Source organism: Phaethon aethereus (genome assembly GCF_964289735.1).
Source record: "Phaethon aethereus genome assembly, chromosome: 11".
NCBI lineage: Eukaryota > Metazoa > Chordata > Aves > Phaethontiformes > Phaethontidae > Phaethon > Phaethon aethereus.
Genome location: NC_138587.1, coordinates 6,000,138 through 6,021,422, shown reverse-complemented (window position 1 = coordinate 6,021,422; position 21,285 = coordinate 6,000,138). Strand labels below are relative to the sequence as shown.

General features: G+C 40.0%; 1 protein-coding gene across 1 annotated transcript in view; it reads right to left on the bottom strand.

Moving 5' to 3' along the window:
• Window positions 1-19,888, bottom strand: part of MDFIC2 (MyoD family inhibitor domain containing 2) — a gene marked incomplete at its 5' end in the record, with an annotated part of 46,005 nt that extends 26,117 nt beyond the window's left edge. Inside the window, one exon of the mRNA XM_082004506.1 lies at window positions 19,801-19,888. Coding sequence (XP_081860632.1) covers window positions 19,801-19,888 — 88 coding nt within the window. The remainder of the gene's footprint in view (window positions 1-19,800) is intronic.
• Between the last annotated feature and the right edge of the window lie 1,397 nt (window positions 19,889-21,285).

Below are 21,285 nucleotides of genomic sequence, written 5' to 3'. Positions count from 1 at the left end.
ATTGCCATGAGGGAAAAAACTTCTCAGGAACTCCAATGGTTGCTGGAGACTTTCCAGCCATTTTTTTCTCCTCCTCATATTCTAGGTACTCACAGCAGCCCACCATGACGTTTCCTGAGCTGTCTTCTTGAATAGTTGTTGTTGCCTATTCTTAGAGATAAGATGGATGGATCACATGTTGTTCTAGCACCACCAAACCTGGTGTGTGCCTAAAAAGGGAATAATACTGTTGGGTCTGGCATAGTTGTTTTACTTTGACACAGAAATTGTTGCAAAATGCCCAGAGACTTGGACTGCTAAAGATTTCTCACAGAACTGCAGCTGGTGTAGAGAGAGTTTGAGTAGTCAAATCTAAGTTATCTATTCAATTTCTACTTACCATCTCTGTAGATGTGTCACTGGAGACAGATGAAGGAAAAGTTACTTCTTGAATGTGATGCCAGAAAAAAGAGTATACGCCCTTTTAGGACCACACTTACTTAGTATTTTAAATGAGAAACTGGCCTTAAAATAGCTTATATGGAAGTTTTAGTAGGTAAACAGACTAAGGAAGAAAGACCAGATGATCTGCTGATTTAAACGGGGGGCAGCTTCTTTGTAGTCAATGTGCAACTAGTATAGGGGCCTGTGGCTGCAGGCTCAGTTCTTCCATCTCGTTGGTTTTAGGCTAGTGAAATATTGGGGAACTCCACACAATGCTTGCTGATGTGTGGTGATGTAAGAGAAAGGAGGCTTAGGCCCTGCATGATGTTAGGCTAATTCTCCACCGATGTAATCATCCAACCAGAACAAGCATGACTCCATCCATAAATATCTGTGGGCCTGCTTCTGATCACGTTTAAATTCGGCCACACAACCCTCATCTCAATTGCTTGAATGGGCTTACTCCTGAGTTACAATGATACAGGTAGCAGAAAATCCAGACCCTTAAAAATAAAATCATAATTAGTTTCTCTTAATAGCTGCTCTATTAAAAAAAAAAGTCAGATCTTCCAAAAAATATATTAGCAAAAGAAGGTGCTTTTAAGTGCATTAGTTTTTTTTTTAACCCAGCAACAGTAGACTTATTGGTGATATATCATACTTACAATATGTTTCTATTGGCATTCGGATTCCATATTTTTATATTCCCTTTTCAGAGCTGTTATATTAAAAGAAGATTAGAACTAACAAAATATAACTACCGGGTTTTGAAAATACTTATCCTGAAAAGGATATTTCTCCCCAGCACCTGCCATTTTTGTTCTACTCCATCTTAAACCTGTTCAAGTTCAGAACTCTGATTTCACCATTTCATGCTCCCAGAATATTAGATTCCATTCCTCAACGGTTTACACCTTCCTCAGTTTTGATCTTCTACAAATATGGCTTGGCCAAGATGTTCTCGATGAAACAAAAATACTTTCACTTTACTTTCTGTTCACCTCATCCTCGAGCAGGTGCCAGGCAATCTGCGGTAGCTGTTCTGCTACCTGAGAAGTGTTCATATATAGGAACACCAGGCCAGCCTCTGTCGTCATGGCACGGAAAGCCAAAAATAGAAGACATGAGAACATATTTCTTCCCATGAAGATTTCTACAGCTACGTGAAGTCTTCGGATAAGCAGGTTTTAGTGTTAGAAAAGAGTAGTAGTGTTCAAATGAAGAATCTAGGCTATATATTTATTATATAAAAGTAGTATCTATAATATGTGTATGTTTGATTAGACAGTGATAGACAGGCATGTTTGAATATTCCTCCTTCCCCCAGTGATGAAGAGTTGTGCCAACAATTGGACCTGCATGTCAGGTATATGCCTTTTCCTCCTCTTAGCATGGTTGGAAAGACAAAAAAAAGTAAATTTCTTACAAAAGCTGTATTTGTAACTTATTTAATTGCACAGCCCCAGTGTGTTGTGTGATTCAAGACTATCCCGAAGGCTGAGTTGCACTAGATGTGTTGTTAGTGCCACTGGTATGGGGGAAGGTGGTATATTTTAGAGCCAAGGAACAGTGCCAAAAAGAATTATAGATGATGCATCCAGAAAGGACCTCCTAGATCAGCTAGTCCTAGCCTGCATGACATGAAAATCACTGTAGGCTAATCCCTTAGGTGTTTTCCCTCTCACTTCTTCCTAAACACCATCAAGTGACAGTGCCCGAAATGTTTCCTGGGGCAGAGCATTGCCTGATCATCCTTGCTTGGAAGACACTTCCCTACCATCCAAGCTACATTTTTTTCTTTTCCCAAATAAGCATAAGGGCAGGTGTCCTGCTGCAGAAGTGGAAAGAAATGTAATGGGGTAAGTAACTCCAGGTGGAGTAAAGCAGTCAGCACTGCAGGTTCTCCAAACCTTGATTTTTCTGGAATAATTTGTTTCCTCCCTGCGCTTGGTGGTGCTGCTCAGTTCTGTTTTTCTTCACAGTAAGGGGTAACGTTTTGTTCTCTCGTGTTTTTTTTTTTAACCAAATTGCTCCTAAAAACACCAAGGCAATTGCCATTTCAGTTAGGACCTAAATTTGCCAAGGTTTGATAGATATTTTGTTTATAACAGGCAGTGTCAGTGATGATAGAACAAGGGGTTGATTCTGCTTTAACTTTTATCACAGTGCAAACGACATTCTCTGGCTCCCAGATAACATCTAACAGGCCCGATACTGCAGTGCAAAATTATGGTTAAGACTCAGATGGTGATTATTGTCCAGTAAATGTTCAACATATTTTAGTAGTGTGTTAGTAAAATGTTAACTGTAGTGACTGGTGATTTCTGCCATGGCCAGAAATCTGTCAAACTAGATGCTCAGTGCAGATACAGTCGAAATGTTCCTGTCCCTGAAAATTTGAGGTCTACGTAGGTAGCTGAATCATGATGATTTTACGGATGATAAGCTGTGGTGTGGACATGGATTTTTTCTCTTTTGAAGAACACAAAGGCAGCTTAGAAATAGCCAGGTACAAATCTTTGTTCTTTTGAGTGTTAAATAGACAGTAAAAAGCATGTTTTTGTCCAGTTTTAAATAGTCTTAGTTATAACCTTTATTCTCTATTTCTTAAAAATTCCTGTTTCATTTTCTTCTGTAATCAGGGACTACATTGATTCACTTTTAGGTGGCTCTCCAGCTGTGTATAGTATATCTTTTTCGTTCTTTTAAGTTCAGTTTGAATTTTTCATAGAAGAACACCTATGTCATTTCAGTGAAACTTCTAGTGTTCTCCCCAGAGATGGTGAATTTGTGAGGGTTGCCATTATGCTTCTCTTCAAACAATCTCTCCCAAAATATTAAGGAAGGAAAACCACAAAATTGTACTAAAGCGGTAAAAAAACACCTATATAAAATGTTGCTTTCTTGTGAAACTAAGCAGAAGAACTGTAACTACCTTGGAATTCAGAGTAGCCTGTAGAGTTTTGTGATTCTTGGGAACACGCTAGTCCAGTACAATTATCCTGTCTGACTGGAGCTCATAGAACCGTCCTCAGTAATTTTTCCTTCAGAGGGATTTATTCTTCGCTGCACTAGTGAATGCAGTCAAGCCCCACCACATATCACCAGAGGCCCCCCGTATTTGAAGCTAGGTGCTGCTCCCTGAAAGCCAAAGGGAGTTTTGCCATTGACTTTGATGAAAGTAGGAACAAGCCCTTTATTTGCAACTTAAAGCAAGTAGGTTAGAATTATGAAGAATGATTATTTAAAATAGCAATGATGTAATATCAGTGTCAATTCCATTATTTTAACAGATGTAAATTTGCTCTGCTCTTGAACTCTGGTGAATTTTAATGGCAATATTAAAGAGATACTATTAAGACTACTTAAAAGAACTATTTGTAAAAAGTGTCTCCAGTTAGGGGGGAAAAGTTTAAATTGCTTTTTTATTCAGTCTGCACAATTATTTATTTGAATGGTTTTGTATATTACAAATTAATATGTATTAAAAGCTGAAAAGATCATACAATAATTCCAATAGACATTGGACATGGGAGAGCTTGCACTATTTATACAAAGCAAATAGACTTCTTATCCAGCCATAGTTTACGTAGTCTTCACGTACATAGGGCAAATAAGGATTTTATGATGTACGTTACAGACAATGTAGATGAGGAAAGTAGTTGAAAATCATCTGTCTAAACTTTACGATAAATTTACACATATTCCCAGGCAAGTTCCATGTCAATATTTCCAGTGTTGTACATAGCTGATGATGACTGCTCTCACTTTCCTAGCAGTCAAAGGGAGTTGAGGATTCAGAGGTACTTACAGGATCCAGTTCTAATTTTACATGCAACCTGCATTCCAGTGGAACACCGATGGGAGGAGGTCATTGTGGCCAGTCCTAGAAAAAAACCTCTTAAAACTTGGGTACAAGGCTGTTGCAACACTGAGACAGCAGATGCTATTTTCTGGATGGAAAACTTAGTTGTTTTGAAAACCAAGTCCAGAGTTTATAAAATAAAATGGAAGATTTTGAACAGGCTGTCATTGCACAAACTAGGTTACCACAGGCCAAAAAAGAAGGTGCTGCCACTTGGATTTTTTTGGAAGAGACTTGGAAGAGTGATAAAACAAATACTAGAATATGAGATTGAGAATCAGGGAAAGCCAAATTCTAATAATTGAGTACTAGTGTTTTTATTAAGGGCTCAACCTTTCTGTCATTAAAATTAATGGCAGTCCTTTGTGATCTTTACCTCATCTACAGATACTAATTTTGGGTGCTACAATTATTTCTGTTTATTTCTTGGAAACACAGAGCTCATCTTCATTAAGAAGTTCTGGGCACTGGCAATCACAGTCAAGGCTCTCAGCTACCCAGAAGGCTGCATATTTAGAATATCTAAGTGTTACGTATATCTAATGTATATCTAATTTAGCATTGATATAAAAGTTTATTTTTTTACTGTCTCGATCTGTAGGATGCCTCAGTTCCTCAGTATAAGTGGTGACGTAAGGGAAGACGAAACAAGCCTGCGAAGTTCAGATCTGAACTGTTCTGAAGTCTAAAAAGGCTCTGGGCTGAGCTTTCGCTTGGTTCGCTGTCGAGTATGCTTCTGTCCCGATATGCAAATCTAGGAAAGAATTAATTTCACACTTCTAAGTAATTGCTTCACCTCCACTCCTATTAATCACCTTCATGGAGCAAATAGGCTGTTTGAGTGGTTAATGGCTGAAAAGGATTTGAGACTCTCAAATGACAAGTAAAAATTTGTCATAGTCTTTTTACCTGATTAGGAAAAAAGAAAGTGCCCGCGTGGAGCCGGACATTGTGAATCATTTGACCTAGTAATTGTTTCTTCTAAGTATTTATGAATAGAGTCTGAGAATGCATTCTTGGAAGTATTCAGATTTGATCCAAGAAGAAATGTCTCTTTCCATTAGTTTTTATTTCCTCCTCCTGCTTCAGACAAACCAGTATATTACAAAGGGCAAATCCATGAAACTTTCTCCAACTTTCCCTCAGGGAAAAAGCAGGCTTTTTCATCTTAAAATGACAGTCTTTCAGTTGTGCAAAAAATGCCTTTCATTTCTGTAAAAGCCACCACATTGAAAAATCTAGGCTGACCTACTGTGGCAGGAGAGAAGGTGAGGGTGTATTTGACTGTAGCATGCTTGTGTAAACTCACGTACAGATAGATTCAGACACCACTGTGTTTAAATACAATCTCCATGGGCAGAGAGTGCTTTTTTTCTGTCAATGGAAACACACCATGACTAACATTTTTTGCTGTTATCTCTGGATATAGCAATGTTTTCTATATTATGGCACAAACCATAGTGGTCAGCTGCTGAAAGCACATCTCCCTGGCCCCCAGGTCACCCTAGTTTTGACGTGACTGACCCAGAGCAGAGTGCTCAGTGCAGTCTGTTTGTTGCACAGTTGACCAAAGTAACTATAGCTCAGCGTAAAGTTTTAAAGCAGAGCCAAATGCAGCCTTATGGGTAAGCTTGGAAGAGATCTACTGCCAGAATTCAAACCCTATTCTGCCAGTCTGCTTGTAACTTACTGGTACAGTCTACACAGTGCTCTTGAGATTAATAAATATATAATCCCATATCCCACATTCCATTACCACACAGTGTTTGAGACATTTCCCATTAACAAAACACAGCATATGCAGGTAAAAATATCAGTGCATCTCATTAGAGGGGGCAAAAATGGAAAACATGTATTATATTAAAGCCAAGTTTTGGGCTCTTGTGCAAAGCTTGAGGGGAAAAATATATTTCTCCAGGTGGTCTCTCAAGTGGAGGGACGGATACAGTTTCTTGGCTACACTAGCAATTAGAAACAGGGCAACACTATACCTGAGGTGTGACCTCTAATCTAGGCCAAAGCACTCTTCATCTTCCTCTATCAGAAGCAGATTCAACAACATGCCTAAGCACAAGTCTAACTTCAAGCAAATCAGTAATTCTAGTGACTTTGCTCTTGAAATCTTGGTCAAAAGAATCATATCAGATGTTTGCTTTTTCTCAGTGTTGCATAGGTTGTTTCTGTTGCACAGCAACACAGTGTGCTGTGCTCTGATTTCCTTCAGCAATGATAATGAATTTGTGTGTGACAAAGATGAAGGTGGGGCTGAAGTATGGGGGGATTGAACCCTTGGGAAAAGTAATACAGGAAAACCGGATGTGATGAATACATGCATTGCAGACCCATGACACGAAAAGAAAACAGGCCAAGCTACTTGAACCTTTGTGTGATAAAATCTTTTCTTACCATTTTATAGGAATGCTTGAGACTGAAATTAGTACTGCAAAATACTGGTGGTGGAAATGGAAGAGGAACACTGCCATTAGTAATTTCAATGAGCAGCTTATGTTCTGTATGTCTCAATTGTTGACCCTCTCTTGAACCAGTTTATGCCTGGGCGCAGGAGAGCGGATGTTCAGTTTGTGTAGTGGGTCTGGAATGGAGCTCAGTAGTTGCTACACTCTCTGCTTGAAGGAGGAGATTCAAATGGACCAAAGTCCTTTTTATTCTTGTGAGTAGATAAACAGCTCTTACCTACTCTTTCACTCCTTGGGTTGAAATAATCAAATCCATAATTCAGTGGGAGTTTTTTTTAAGGAAGCAGCTCTATTTAGTACAGATTTATAGAATTGTATACACCATTTCTTGGATAAATGCAAGCATGTAGAGAACCCTAATGGGTTTTCTACCATGCTTTAGGATACTTTAGTCAAAACCTGGTGTATCAGTTTCTACCCAGGATCTTTCTACCTCGCTGTTAACATAGTGTTTCTGAAAAGTTCTTCCATCTGCCTAAAAAAAAAATAGCCAAAGAAATTAAAAGCTCGGAATGGGAGGTCTGTTGGTTTTCTGCTCACACAAATTGTCTGCAAAACACACGTGGCCCTTAAAGGACCGTGTAGGAGAATAATTCCCCTGGCAGCACAGCACCACATGTTTCTGTTAGCCCATGCGCCCTGCGCAGCTGCACCGCGTATCACGTAATGCTGTCGACTGCAAGCATGCTAGCTTGCCATTCCAGCGGGGCCCCAAAACTGTAAATAGCAATAGGCAAGAAAACTCTGAGGCACAGCACTCGTTGTGGGAGCGCGAATGTTTGAGCCAACTGCCCAAGGCTTGTACTCAATGCATGAGACCTGACAGGTGGCCATGCCTGGACCAAGGCACTTAGTTTGTCCCAGGCTCTTGCCACAGTTGCATGCCCTGGTCTTGAGTCCAAAGCCTGGATGTTTGCCAGAACGGCTAAGAAGTCGCTGTGGTTTGCTTGGGGGCTGAGGATGTGCTGTGGCCCGCGGAGCTGAGGCCAGAATCCTTGTAAGGTGCTGATAATAATTGGGGCTCCCAAATCCTCTTGCTGACATTGCGCTGAAAAATCTTTCTATGGGCAGGAGGGGCACGCAGTGTGTGTGCAGCTAAGATTTTACTGTTAGTCCTGTTAATGTTTTAGCAGTCCAAATTCTTTAATTGAGAAAAGCCTTGATTATAAAGTCTGAACTGTTGTACAATCCACACCTAACCTTCCCAGTACCTACCCTCTTTATGTGGTGGTGTGCTCACCCTGCCTGCGGAGTCATCGCAGCACCAGATGATGTCCCATCCCACATGACTTCCTGAAGCTCCTCCTGTGTTTCCACCTTGTCCATCTTACCCTGTCTCCAGGTAGCCCAGGTGATGCCTACTTCTACAGGGCCAGCAGGGCTACCCAGCTGGGGGTATGTAACCTGAAGTAACTCATCTGTAAGGTCTGTCAGGTTATGCAGCAGGAGAGCATGAAGAAGCAATGTTGGACACTGATGTGACAGTACAAGGGCAGTAGTAAGTGTGTTTTCTCTTGTCTGTCTCTTTGCCTCCATCTTTTCTCAAACGCTTCAGAAAGTTACGTGTGAATCACTGCAATGTCACCAGTAATAGCTGCCTTAGGCAGCCAGTGGTAAGCCCAAATCTTCATCCTGAACCATTGCTGGTGGCTGCACACTGGGCAGTGCTGTTCAAGAGGTTCAAAGACTAGAAATGGCAAATGGTAGTGACTTGGGCTGTGCAGCTTTAAAGGGGACTTGCCCTAGTATTTCTGGGCAGCGGCAAGGAATACCGCAAAGAGGAAGCCCTATACATCCAACATTTGCCCTGCCTACAGTAGAGAGCAGAGTTTTCTCTCTGGACACTCCTGTTCACTTCCAAGCGGGCAGGAGGTGGGTGGAGTGCAGCTGAGAGCTGCCAGAGCCTTGGCTCTGCTCCCCTGAGCTTCTTGCAAGAGTAACTGGCCAGGTATGAGACAGGAGATAGATTAATTTACACCTCTCCAGTGCTATGGGAACATACCTTCTGTTATGAGGAAAGAAGAGGAGGAGCGGTGCTGTGCTCCTCAGGGATTCTGGCAGGCAGGCAGGGAGCCGAGGGAAGGTTAGGTTAGATGCTGGCCCAAAAGGCACTACCTAGACACATGCATCGTTTGTTTTCCCAAAGCTGATGAGGATATATCATTACAGTTCAATCATTCACTCTTCAGTTATCTGATAAGTTTTTGTTTTATGAAAAAGTATTTTCACAGATTAAAAAAAAACCAACTTGGGAAAGCTATGGCATTTTACATATAAAACTGTTTTATTTTGTGTGAAATTTAACTGAAATGATCTTAATGACTTATGTAAAGTGAAATATTGGGTTTTCATTTTTCTTTCTCTATTAGCCCTGGTCTCACACAGGCATATTAATGATTATTTGTCAAAATCACACTGTTTGCTTACAAGGTACGAAGGCTTTTTAGACACTATAATGACAGCTTTTGATTCACTTGATAATATTTAGAATAAGCCATAAAAGCCAATCTCTGAACGAACAGACCGCTTTTATTGGCTTTTAGTGCTATTACTGCCATCATAAGTGGTAAATTGGCCTAATGCAAGTAATACTGCTGTGTCATACTGTAAAAACTGCTGCTTAGTTTTATATTTTATTTATTTTTCATGAAAAAATGTTAGGGCATGGAGGCTGTACTATCCTTCTACAACTGTTGGTGTTTCCTCCATGTGAGAGCTGGGGAAGTTTCTCCTGCTGTTTGGACTTTCTTTGCTTAGCGATTACCATCTCTGATGGGACAGGGCTGATCATAAAGTTAGGGACCAAGAGTGTGAGTCAAGTGAATATCTACCTGAAGCTCATAGGCTATTTATTTATTTCAATAGTAAGTAAACTAGAAAAACAAGATCATTGCTTAGCTGGAAGCTGAAATGGACATATTTCAAATACTTTGTTAGATGTTTTTATGTTTTGTTTTATAACAATAGTATTTTTAAATATATTAAACACTTAAAATATGTGAAGACAACATATTGGGTCACAACTGCATCTAAGCAGAATGACTACCAGGTGCCATAATTGCTTTTTCCTAAGGTTCTTTTGACTTTCTTTCCCTACCTCTCACCTCCTCTTCTATTGTTTTGCCCACTCCTGGAATATAAGCATGGATTTCAGAGATTTAAAATTCCAGTAATATACAACTTCTCTTTTTCTTTTAATCAGGACAACAAAAGTTTATAATAGAATAATATTTTGTTTTGTAGTGTTTATATACAAGGGAAATTGTTAAGAAGGAAAGTGAAGAGGTTTACATTTACTTTTGAGTTCCTATTCTTTTATTTTCCCCTTTGCCCACATACTACCAAAGTGGACTTTCTTCAGTCAGGAATACTGACTGATTTATCAGCCATGACCTAAGTTTAGGATCAGCAGTTAACATACGTGATTTGTCTGTATGACAATCTTAAAGCCACTGAATTTCACCTTTGAGACAAATTCAGGATTATTATACATGAAATAATGTGGATTGCCCAGCATATTAGGTGTCTGTTAACCAACAAGAGAGAAGTTGTGATTTAATTTAGTATTAACTACTTTGATATTCAATGAGTGTGCAGAGCAAGGGCATCTCACACTGTGGAAAGCTGAAAGAGCAGCATCTGATAGAAGTATGTTACACAAAACAGTCCTACAAAATTGTCATTACCTGAGGATGAGCTCTGTCTAAGACTCATCTCAACTTCTTTGTAAGATCTATGTAGTAAGAGTGAGTGTCACGTAGAGAGCCAGCATGAAGCGTGGTATAATGGAGTGAAGTTAACCTTGAAGACCCTTCTTCTGACTGTCAACACACACAAGTCAGAAACCCTAGGAAGGCTAGAGATAGGAAATACCAGTCTCAGTTGAGCTTTAGTGATACATAATAAGAATATGCAGTTGGCGTTGCTTTACCTGAGAACCAACAGTAAGGCAACAAAGATGATAAATGATTCTTGTTTTGGGGGGGAAGCTGTAGTGTGTTTTAAATTTAGCTAAAACTTGAATATTCCAAAGCCAAATATAACTTCATTGTGGTATACTATGTGGCCATTAAAAAAATTAGTCTAATGGCAGAGAAAACCCTATCTGAGTAATAATTGCTAATTTTACTGAATGTATGCTTGAAATAATTATTTACTTTCAATATGCTGTGGGAACAGGAAGAATCATATTCCAAATTTAATTTTGGCATCCAAGTATTTGTGGATATGCGATAGCATTTTGGCATGTGTGTTAGTTGCCATGGGCATGTAACAAAACAGACAATTTGGTGTTAAAAGGGTTTAACCCCTTTTTAAAACAACTATCTTTATCAAGATCACAGAGCAGAAAACTCTTCTCTATAAATCCGATGTCTGAGTTTGCTTCAGTAGGAAGATATTGATTTGACCTGTATTTTGCTCTGAAGAACTCAAATGGTCTTAGTTACCCAAGATCTACACCTCTGCTTTTAAATTACAGGTGCAGTGGTACAGCAGAACAGTGTTCCTATCTGCATCTTTTCTGCTGCAACAGCATTTTTCTTTTGAAACTGCATGTAGGCATATTTCAGCAAGAAGAACACAATTTGTCAGTAATCGGCTCTTGCATGTCTCAACACTATCACGGCAATGTTTATGTGTTTCTGTAGAGCACCGGTGAGCAGAGCATCTACTTCTCTTTCTGGAGCCTACTGACATACTCAGGCAGAAGTTTTTCTTCCTGCACATATTTCTGTACTGTGTATATTCATTTATATGTGAGAGAAGAAAACATTATCATGTTTAACTGCTGCTATCATAAGCGCATTAAGTAGACAGATAATAAACAATCCGTCTGAATTTATGATTAATTGTGTCTGTTTCTCTAATGTGTTTATTCAGATTAAAGACTGAAATTAGAAAGCAACTGTGTAATCAGGCAACTCTAAGAGATTGACTCCTATAAAATAAGGATTAATTCAGTTTAGGGGGATAGCGAAGACCCCCATACCACTTATTGCTCAGGTGGTAAAGAGACCTTGTGCAATTCTCTTCAGAGAGATGAATCTCAGTTGTAGTAAGAGCTGTAAAGTAACTCTGCTGACACTGAGGGCTTCAGCACCTCATTTTTGCATGTGCCCTTCTGCCCAGCAACCCGAGTCCTGGATTCAACCTTCTGTACAGGGGCTAGAGCCAATCTCCTGCCCTTCATGCAGGTGTCCTACCTGCTGGGCTGTGGTATCCTTTCCTCTCTCGCTGGAGCAATGAGCTTAAAGTAGTCCATCCAGACATAGACACTTGGGAATCTCCAAACCACAATATTGCACAGAGTATCTGGTAGCTGGGGACCAGAGTTGTTTTCTGGAAGGTGTGAATTTGAGTCCTCTCATACAATCGTGTGCTCTCAACCCAGATCTGAAGTCCCAGATCTACTCACTAATCATAACAGCTTAATGGTAAGTCCAGTATTTTATTGCTGGACATTTAGAGCAGTCACTCTTAGTGTCTAAGTATCTTTCCATTTGGATTTAGTTTTGAATACTTTTTAAAAAAATAGATGGAAAAATAATTCCATTGAACCTCAGCAAACAATGAATATTTAAACTAATTCCACTTTTGGTCTTTCTCTAAACTTCTGTAATAGCTTTCATAAGCAATAGATAACCAACATGCCCAGGATTTAGCCATCATTTTGTTTTGAGCACTTAAAAGCGGTTGTATTTTGGAGAGTGATTGAAAATCTTCAGTGAGAAGTGAGGCCTATCCTTTTCATAATCTAATTACCTTCAATCTAAATATTTTGTTGAACCCCTCTAACACTAAGGGTTTTGTTACGCCTCTACATGACTCTCAGTCTGGCTCTACATATCGGTGTATGATCTTGCAGGCCTACAGAACACCTTCTGAAAACTGGCACTGAACTGCTTACATCCACGATTATCCTGCCTTCAAGCTCAGGGTAAATCAGGCCTGCCTAGTGGTTGTTTTGATGGGATTTCTATCAAGGAATTAAGTTCTATGAATGAACTAAAGGCTCATTAATAGGTTTGAAATGTCTGTTTTTCACAGCTTTTAAACTTCTAATACCCAATTAGATTCAAAGGTCTTACTGTTTCCCTCCAGAAGAAACTGATGATAATCTCGAGGACATTTGCATTACTCCTCCAGATTAGAAAGAATACAAATACTAATTAATTTTTTTCAGCTTTCAGAAATGTAGGGTAAAGTTGATTGAAGAAATTGACATTGGGCTCCACTTCTACCTTGAAGAAAGTGATATATGTATTGGAATCTAAGGCCAACAACAGCCGTAATAGGGAGCAGATATACAATCAAACGTTAAAAATTACAAAGCTTCTGAAATACTTATTGCTTTTATTAGTACTGAATTTTCTTTAACATCCAGGTTACTTAATTCTGTTTAGTACAGACATCTTTCTGGCTTATATTGCCTTAGATCTAGGAGACCAGTTTGGCATTTGACCCTTCCCTCTATGAACTGAAGTGGTAAAAATGAGACATGTTGCTTCGTTCCTCCTGCCTCATTGATGGCCTAAGATGGTTACAGGTATCTGTCTTAAACATACTGGGACAATTGAAGTCTTTTGCAAGCCAGTGCAGCTCTGTTGCTTTAATGGAATTACTTGTGGCTTTGACACTGATTCTTAGACTAAGATTTTTCCGTGCACCAGTTTGCCTTTTTAAGTAGGAAGTGCTGTGGAGGCCCTTGGATAAGTGCATTCTGCTCTAACGTGTATGTTGCGGAGAAAATCAACAACTAATGAGTGTGTATATTGTTATTCCATGTTTTGCTTTACCGACGCAACTGAGGGCAAAATTCTGAACGTTTTGTCCAAGTTCAGCAAAGAATAGATTAGGCCTGGAAAACTTCCAGAGGTGAATGAAACAACATCTTCAGGTCTTCCCCAGCATTGCCAGTTGAATGAAACACTTCTCTCTTCCTTTGTGGAACAAATTCACTTAAGGCAATGAAACCTAAGTAAACCTTCACTTATAGTCAATATCCAGCATAGGAGTGTGACTTTAAACTTAACCCTGTCACCCAGAGAAGTACCACTGTCTTTACTGTACGTTCATTCCGCTCCTGTGACAGTATTCAAAGTCTTACATCGTCAAGGACCCTCTAGTTCAAAGATCAAGGACAACTTGGTTTATAAAACTATAATTAGGAGTGGTGAGCTGGGACCATTACAGATTTCATATACTCCCTCTCCATTGGAAGAGAGTCTTTAAATCTGCTATTTTACAACTTAAAGGAAGGGTTGTCTTGATTAATTCATTTGGTTATAGTCCTGAAGCTGACAAGGCATCTTCCAGGAATTTGAGCCCCCTGGGATCCTTGTCATCAGTTTTTAAACGTGGGGGTTTTTTTGTGGTGTTCTTATCTGGAAACAGTCTGCTTGGATTACAGCACTCAACTTATAAGCATTTGGCATTTTCTGTTACGTGAAACTGAGGTATTTTCCTTGCTATCAGTCTTTTATAAAGCTTTTCAGTCCAATGACTTAATTCAGGCTAGAAGAAGAGAGTCAAAAAAGCTTCTGGACCCAAGTCAGCAAAATTCAGGAAACAAGTGTCCAAGCATGTATGTAAAATTGCATTCACTGACTTCTGAGTTTTTAGAAAGAAACTCTAAAAATGTCATTTAGCTCCCTAAATGCAGAGGCGCATGTCAGATCAGAACACTCCACTGGGAATAATCTCCCGGAAACCAAAGTACAAGCCTTGTAACGGTTACTCCAGCCCCTGCAAACCAGGCAAAAAGCTGGAAGGTTGTGAAAGAACCGGGACATTCCCTGAGTGCCTCCAGGACAACTCTCTTTTTGCAAAACGAGTCTCCTGGCATTCTGTCCTTCCTGCTTTATTACTTCTTGTTAAAGTCTCTTGAAGACCCTAGGTAACCAGTGAGAGGGGGCTGCTGGGGAAAAGGCATTGCGGAGTGCTGCAATATAGGAAAGTTTTGCTATTACCCCCAGGAATATAATCCTAGGACCAGGCTGTGGGATGTTTTGGTGTGGTACAGCTAGGAATAGCCTGCTCCTATATAGGTTTTCTGGGATGTACCACTAAGAAATGTAGCACAATCTCACCCAATGGGATTATTTCTGGAATAAGGTAGTATTTGAATAATGTGACTAATGCCACTACGGCCAGGTCTATGATATGAGTAAATCTCCTTTTTCATATGAACTATAGTCCTTGGAGGGGTGAAATACAACCCTGAACAGAGGCTCTATTTACCACTTAAGCCCTATTTTATGGTTTAAGTGCTGACCTTGTACTGACCCTCAGTACAGGGCTGAATTTCACCCTACAGCGAAAATCTGCTGGTTAGAGCAGCCGATTAAAGAAATTTGGGCTAGACTTTTTACTATTTGCAAGACAATGAAAACAGGCTTATTTTAGACAAAAATGTTTGATTTATGAGAATTTTAGTGCAGAAAGGGGCTATTTTGGAGAAAGTCTCGAGATTAGCATTTCAGCTATATTTTTGGCAGGAGAGCAAGGAAGCCATTTCATTAACTTTTCACTGGAAGTTATATATGGAGGGCATTTGTGTACACAGCTGGGCAGCATAAAACAGGAGGGCTTTGTGTGAAAATATCCTAAAATGAAATTTCATTTCTGTGCAACTTGGATCTGCGTTCCTGGGCTGCCGTGGCCAGTTTTGGATGAAACCTTCGGAGGGCGGTATTAGGCCCTCACACGTTTTCCCTTGCATTTGCGATGGACGCAGAAATAGTGAACAGACCGCTGCTGGCCCCTGTGCAAAATCAGTGTCACCTTTTACAGCTTTATGTCCGTCAGATAAGCTCCTGCCTGCTCCCACGTATCCATATGGCTGTAATCATCAAGTGATACCAAGAGATTAAATGTTTGTAAGGAACTCCAAAAGCCACATGCTGAGTCTGGTGTGAATTTAGCTCTGCTTTGACCTCCCTTCCCACCAGATGGCTGCTAATCTGGCACTAAATCACCACCATGGTGGAAAGAGCCCTAGTCCATGTGGAAGAGGCAGCTCTGCAGTTGTGGCTGTGCTGTGCAAGGTGGGAGCATCCCCAAGTCAGCCCCTGGGAGTCTTAGTCATCCTTGGGTACTGCATTTGTAAAGGCAAGTTCTGTGTAGCTTCCAAATTTCAGAGGACCCCCTAATAACTGTGCTTGATTAGGAGCCCACAGAGATGTTTCTTGCCTGGGGTGTGATGGTCTGCTTGTTGCACATCTTGCGGGTTCATGAAATAGATGAGGACAAAGGCCGATGCAGAGGACTTTCTTTACTATTACCTTCAAGTTACACTGGTTGTTTTTTACTTATACATGCATATTCGTATTTTATACACTTTGTCATTTATGTCATTCTGTGCATGTCAGGGCAAAAATGTGTATAAGTGGAGATAATGCATGTGCTTTAGTTTTTCAGGGGAGAAATGCAGATAACTTTGCAAGTGCTTCTTTGCAATTGGACCCATGTTTCACTCTGTCCTGATGTTTTGTAGGCATTCGCATGGGGAACTCTCTACCTCCATCCAAAACTGTCTCCCATCTCCAGTGACGAGCTCTTCCCCATGGGAAGAAGCAAGCAGAGAGAACTGCTTTGACTCCTACACAAAATGGGAGTCATTGTCTGGCTTTACTCCTATGTCCCCGGCCTTCCTTGAGTTTGCTGTCCCCAGTGTTAAGGTCAGACAAGCAGAAAAAGAGGCCAAGAATTGCCTTTTCTCAGTGCTTATTCATACCGATTCTGGTTGATTTGCACATGATGGTCTGATGCATACCCTCAAAACACAGGTTTTTCTCATCTGTTGTGTGATCTTTAGAAATAGTCCTGAGTAATATGTCATACTATCAGAAAAGATTGCTGGTATAAATTCTTCACCCTGAGACATCTTGGGATAGGACTGTGATCATTTCACCATCCTCGTTCACACTCTCAACCTACAGAGTCTCTCATGTTGTCCACATCCAGACTTAAGCCCTAAGTGCCTTAGGAGGTACAGAGATGTTTTAGGACTTCAAGAAAGTCTAGCAAACCTAGGGCACACATTTACCAGTCTACTTCCCTGTTTACATTTTTATTATTATTTTGCTATAGTTCTACAATCTGCTAGGTGCTGTGGAGGACCTTAGGCCCTCCATCAAAAAGAGGCTTGTAGGATAAGCAAGAAATAAAAGGAGAGGGCAAATGTGCTAATGGCCGTTTAAAAGATACAGTCTAGGCCCATGATCATACAAATGTTTCTCTCCAAAACTGCGCTGGCTTGTGCAGTGTTATTTCTTCTGTCATCTTTAGTTCCCATCAGTCTTCTGGTGCACTCATGGCAGGAGTGTGGGAGAGCAGCAGTGGGTGCAAATGACTTTCTGAGCAGTAGGGCATGAGTAGCACTGTTTATGCGTTTCTCACTGATATGATAAGATACGATCGCATAAGCACAGCCTGGTGTTGTTCTGGAATATTTTTTAGAAGGATGGTTTGGTTTCTATTTCTGCTTTGTGGAAGAGGTTTTCCCTCAGAATGAGGCTTTGATTTCTGCTTTTAGAGGGTTCAAGACAGAAGCAAAATAGCTTTAAAAAAAACAGGACAAATAACTGACAGCCAGACTAAAATCTCCCCTGCCCTGATTGAAGAGCCTCTAATGTTGAAAGCCAACAAAAAAAGCAATAGGTACCTTATTTTTATGTTGACCCACTGCACTCCAGTCCATGAGCTATTGCTTTGCAAAGCATTAGGAAAAAAATGAAGTCTAGGAAAGATACTAAAGCCATAGCCTAGACTATATTTTTTGTTTATTTCTGATACTATGTGGTTCATGATTGTTTCTTTTAGAAGGAACAAATAATCAATATAAAACCATGAATAAAAATAACTTTTCTTTAAAACTGGATGCTAAAAGAACATATAGTCTTACTGTGCCTGATGGAAACAGTACAAGTCTGTTCTCCACAATTCATTGTTTATTGGAATGTCTGAAATCTATACATGAGGTATTTTTAAAACATTTAAGCGTAGAAGTTAAGCTTCTGCTCCAGACAATTTGGTTCACCATATTCTAAAAAACCCACCGTGTACCACAGAAGTGCTTAAAGCAAAGAAACAATAACAACATTTTTAAAAAGCAGTCCTCAATATAAGATAAAATAATGTCCATATTCTTATCTCAAGGAAAATATGCTTTCCTTATGAGACACGTTTCAGCTATTTATTGACTCAGCTGCTGTACAAGACCATCAAGGCCCAACTCTGCTCTGTGGCGCTTTAGAGAGAAGAAGTGCCAATAGACAACATTTGGCTCTTTCTGAAGGAGATTATAGCTCCTCCAAGTACAAAACAATCAAAACGTTACTAATGATCTAGAAACTCAGGATGGTGTCTCTCCTTAGGAAGTGGAGAAATAAAACATTGTGGATGAGCATCACTAAGTGAAACGAATTCGGGATCGTACAGGTGTAAGAGATGCCACCTGGCTACTGGAGTAGCTCTGGACCGGAGGATCAATAACCATGTGATACTCCGAGGGCCCATGCCATGGGTCTTATCTTGCTCAGAGACATGGACAGGTTAAAGTCCTGGGTACCTTTATAACTCTTTTGTACAGTTGCGCATCCCTTGTGCTCTACTATCTTCTGAGGGAATAAATACTCAATTCAGTTACGCGTTTGCTGTTTACAAGCTGAAGGGCGATGCTATCCTGTAGGGCCAGACCCAGGTCTCACTCGGCTGTATCGCTCTCTGTGACGCTCAAGCTGCAAATCTTCTGCTTGCCGAGTTTTTACTGAAGCTAGCAGACACCTTGCGAGCTGAGGGTTTTGGGTGTCCAGCCAAACATAGCCTGCTTGTTGGCCAGCCAGCTCTGCTCGAGTGTGTGATTTTCGTTCTGTGGAAGTGCTGCATGACCAACGATGACTGCAAGGCAGACACGTTAATTTGGGCCTCCTTTATTGCAGCCCCTCTTGCACCTAAGGTGACAATCTAACGTGCCATTAACTACCCGAGCTTAACAGAGTGATGCGCGTTTTACAGATGACATAGTAGTGGCTATAAATGAGCTTTTTACTCAGTACCTGCCTAATTAATGTTTTCAAAATACGAGGTCACTTGTTGAGTGTTCCCACTTTTGTTAGGGTTAGAATATAGCTATTTTCATTAAAAAACATAATTTGCACCTAACCACACATTTAATTTCTATCCCGTGCATCTTGAAAGTTTCTGCTTTGAGACTCTAATTCATGTTGTTCTTGTGTGTATATGAAATACAATAAAGTAACTCTATGACCAACAAACATACATAAAGACGTAATAAGTTATGTACTCGCTTGACAAATCAATTTTTCCAGCAAGAAATATATCCTGAGAACCTTCCTCCTTTATGCGTTCAGGCATACGCAATAAGAAAACCTTTACAATTGTATGTCTGTCTTCTAAATAGTTTAACTAATAGAATGTGGTATTTGAAATACCTGTATTTGACACAAATTATTGACGTAATACCTGTCATTTTTCATCTTTTAAAACTGGAAGGGTATCCTGTGCTTTTTTTTTTTACAACTTCTCTACTTCTGAGAGACTGTATTTCATGAACCGCTGTCAATTGATGCTGCTTTATTCTAAGATGCTGTAAAGTCCAAAGATTCAGGGTTGGTCTTTACTCATGTTTGAGAAAACCAAACAAATATTAATCTGGTTCAATAATAGCTTGAGTTAATAAAAACTTTTCATCAGAATTAAGATGACGGCGCATACTACTTAGTGGCTTATAGTTCAGGTCAAATAAAACTGCCCCAGGAATGCAAGGATATTAGAAAAAATGAACTTTCAGGTTACTTTATCTTTTGGTAATTTAGGCCTTTCTGTACCATAAACAAATGTACATGCATGTTTCGTAGAAGTCAAGCTATGGAATTTGTGTAGTAGAATTTCCTGGCCATATTTGAGCCTGTAAAGTATTCTTATGCCTTTTTCTTCAAAAAACAATTTTTATTAAATGAGAAATATCTCCAAACACAAACCAGAAACTAATAACTCAGCAATGTAACTTACCTTTCTTCAGCCAAGAAATATTTTGCTTGTCATGTTCAAAACTTTCTGCTGCTTTGATTTTTACCTTCTCTATCTCTGCTTCTGACATCTGTGGGGGAGAAAAGAATTTTGGGATGTCAAGTTCTTCTAAAGAAAGTTTCTGACAAAGAAATATGTTCTCTGTTTAGGTTCTTGCTATAATAAATTGTGCTTACTTACACAGACACATTTTTTTCCTGCAGATTATTGATACTATGCAATACCTCAGTCGTTAAATTTATGTTCTGTCCCTAAATGCTTTATCAATATTACATACTTGCTGTTTGTAGATGGATTCTTTTGTAATGTAACTATAAATTACACTATGAAATGAATGAGTGATATGCTCATAGCATGCTGGTAATAGATGTACATATAACACCGAATAGACATGGTCTGGCTAAAAAAGAGGCACCCAGTCTGCCTGTTTATTGTGGTTCAAAGTTGCTGTAAAGCCTGCTGTCAGAGAGAGGTATAATTATGTAAATAATGATAAATATTTATAAAGGCAACTTGAACAAAGTGTATCCAAAAAAAAAATCTTTACTGCCACTTGCGGCAATTTATTTGCTGTAACGCGAAGAACCACATGCAAGTTGCAGTACCTGAGGGTATTATGTATACAGTAGCCATCAGCCCGTACACGGTGGTTTACTTCCCTTGCCTGCCAGGAATAAGATTAGGCTGTCCGGGCTTCTTCTAACTGCTTTATATTTTCACTGAATCCAGTTAGCTAAAGCATTTCTCTATTTTTACCTGTATCTTCCAACCGGGAGTGAAAGCAGCAGGGTTCAGACGCCGAGGAGGAGCGCGTTCGGCCGAATCCCTCGCTGCGCGTTGATGTCCAGCATTCCCACACACTGACAAACCCGCAAGGATGAGCAGTGCACTCTCTGCCTGCCTGCTGTGTGGTGCTAGATTTGTCTTGCTGCCAGAATCAGCCAACTTATTGCTGAGGGTGGGTTTTTTTTTTTCCCCTTTTTGTTTGTATGCACTTTGAGAGCTGGGTAGGGTGGGGAAGGAGGGGGGTAATCAGCATCCCAGCACTAGTAGAGTGATAAAAAAATCAAAAGCTTTGCAAAAGGAAAAATTGGTTTGGAAAGGTTATTACTGCAGTTCATAACCCAGTGAATCTGCAAGAGGAGGAAGAAAATAAAAAGGGAACCAGGAAATTAATCGCAACAAATCAGATAAATATGTCAATGTTTTGGCTAAATATAAGTTAAAAAACCGAATTATTAAACCCTAAATGTTTATTTACAGCTGCCAGTTCGGCAAAGAAAAGGTCTAATCCTGTGAGGAGCTGAGTGGTGTGACCCTCCCAAGCTCGGAGGAGAAGCCCATCATCACCCGGGAGGGCAGGTCTGCCGGGCTGGACAGTCACTACCTCCATTGCAACAAGGCTGAGTGGTCTCCAGTGCGGACAGCCCTTGTGCTGGGTGGGCTTGGCAGTCAGCAGCACAGACA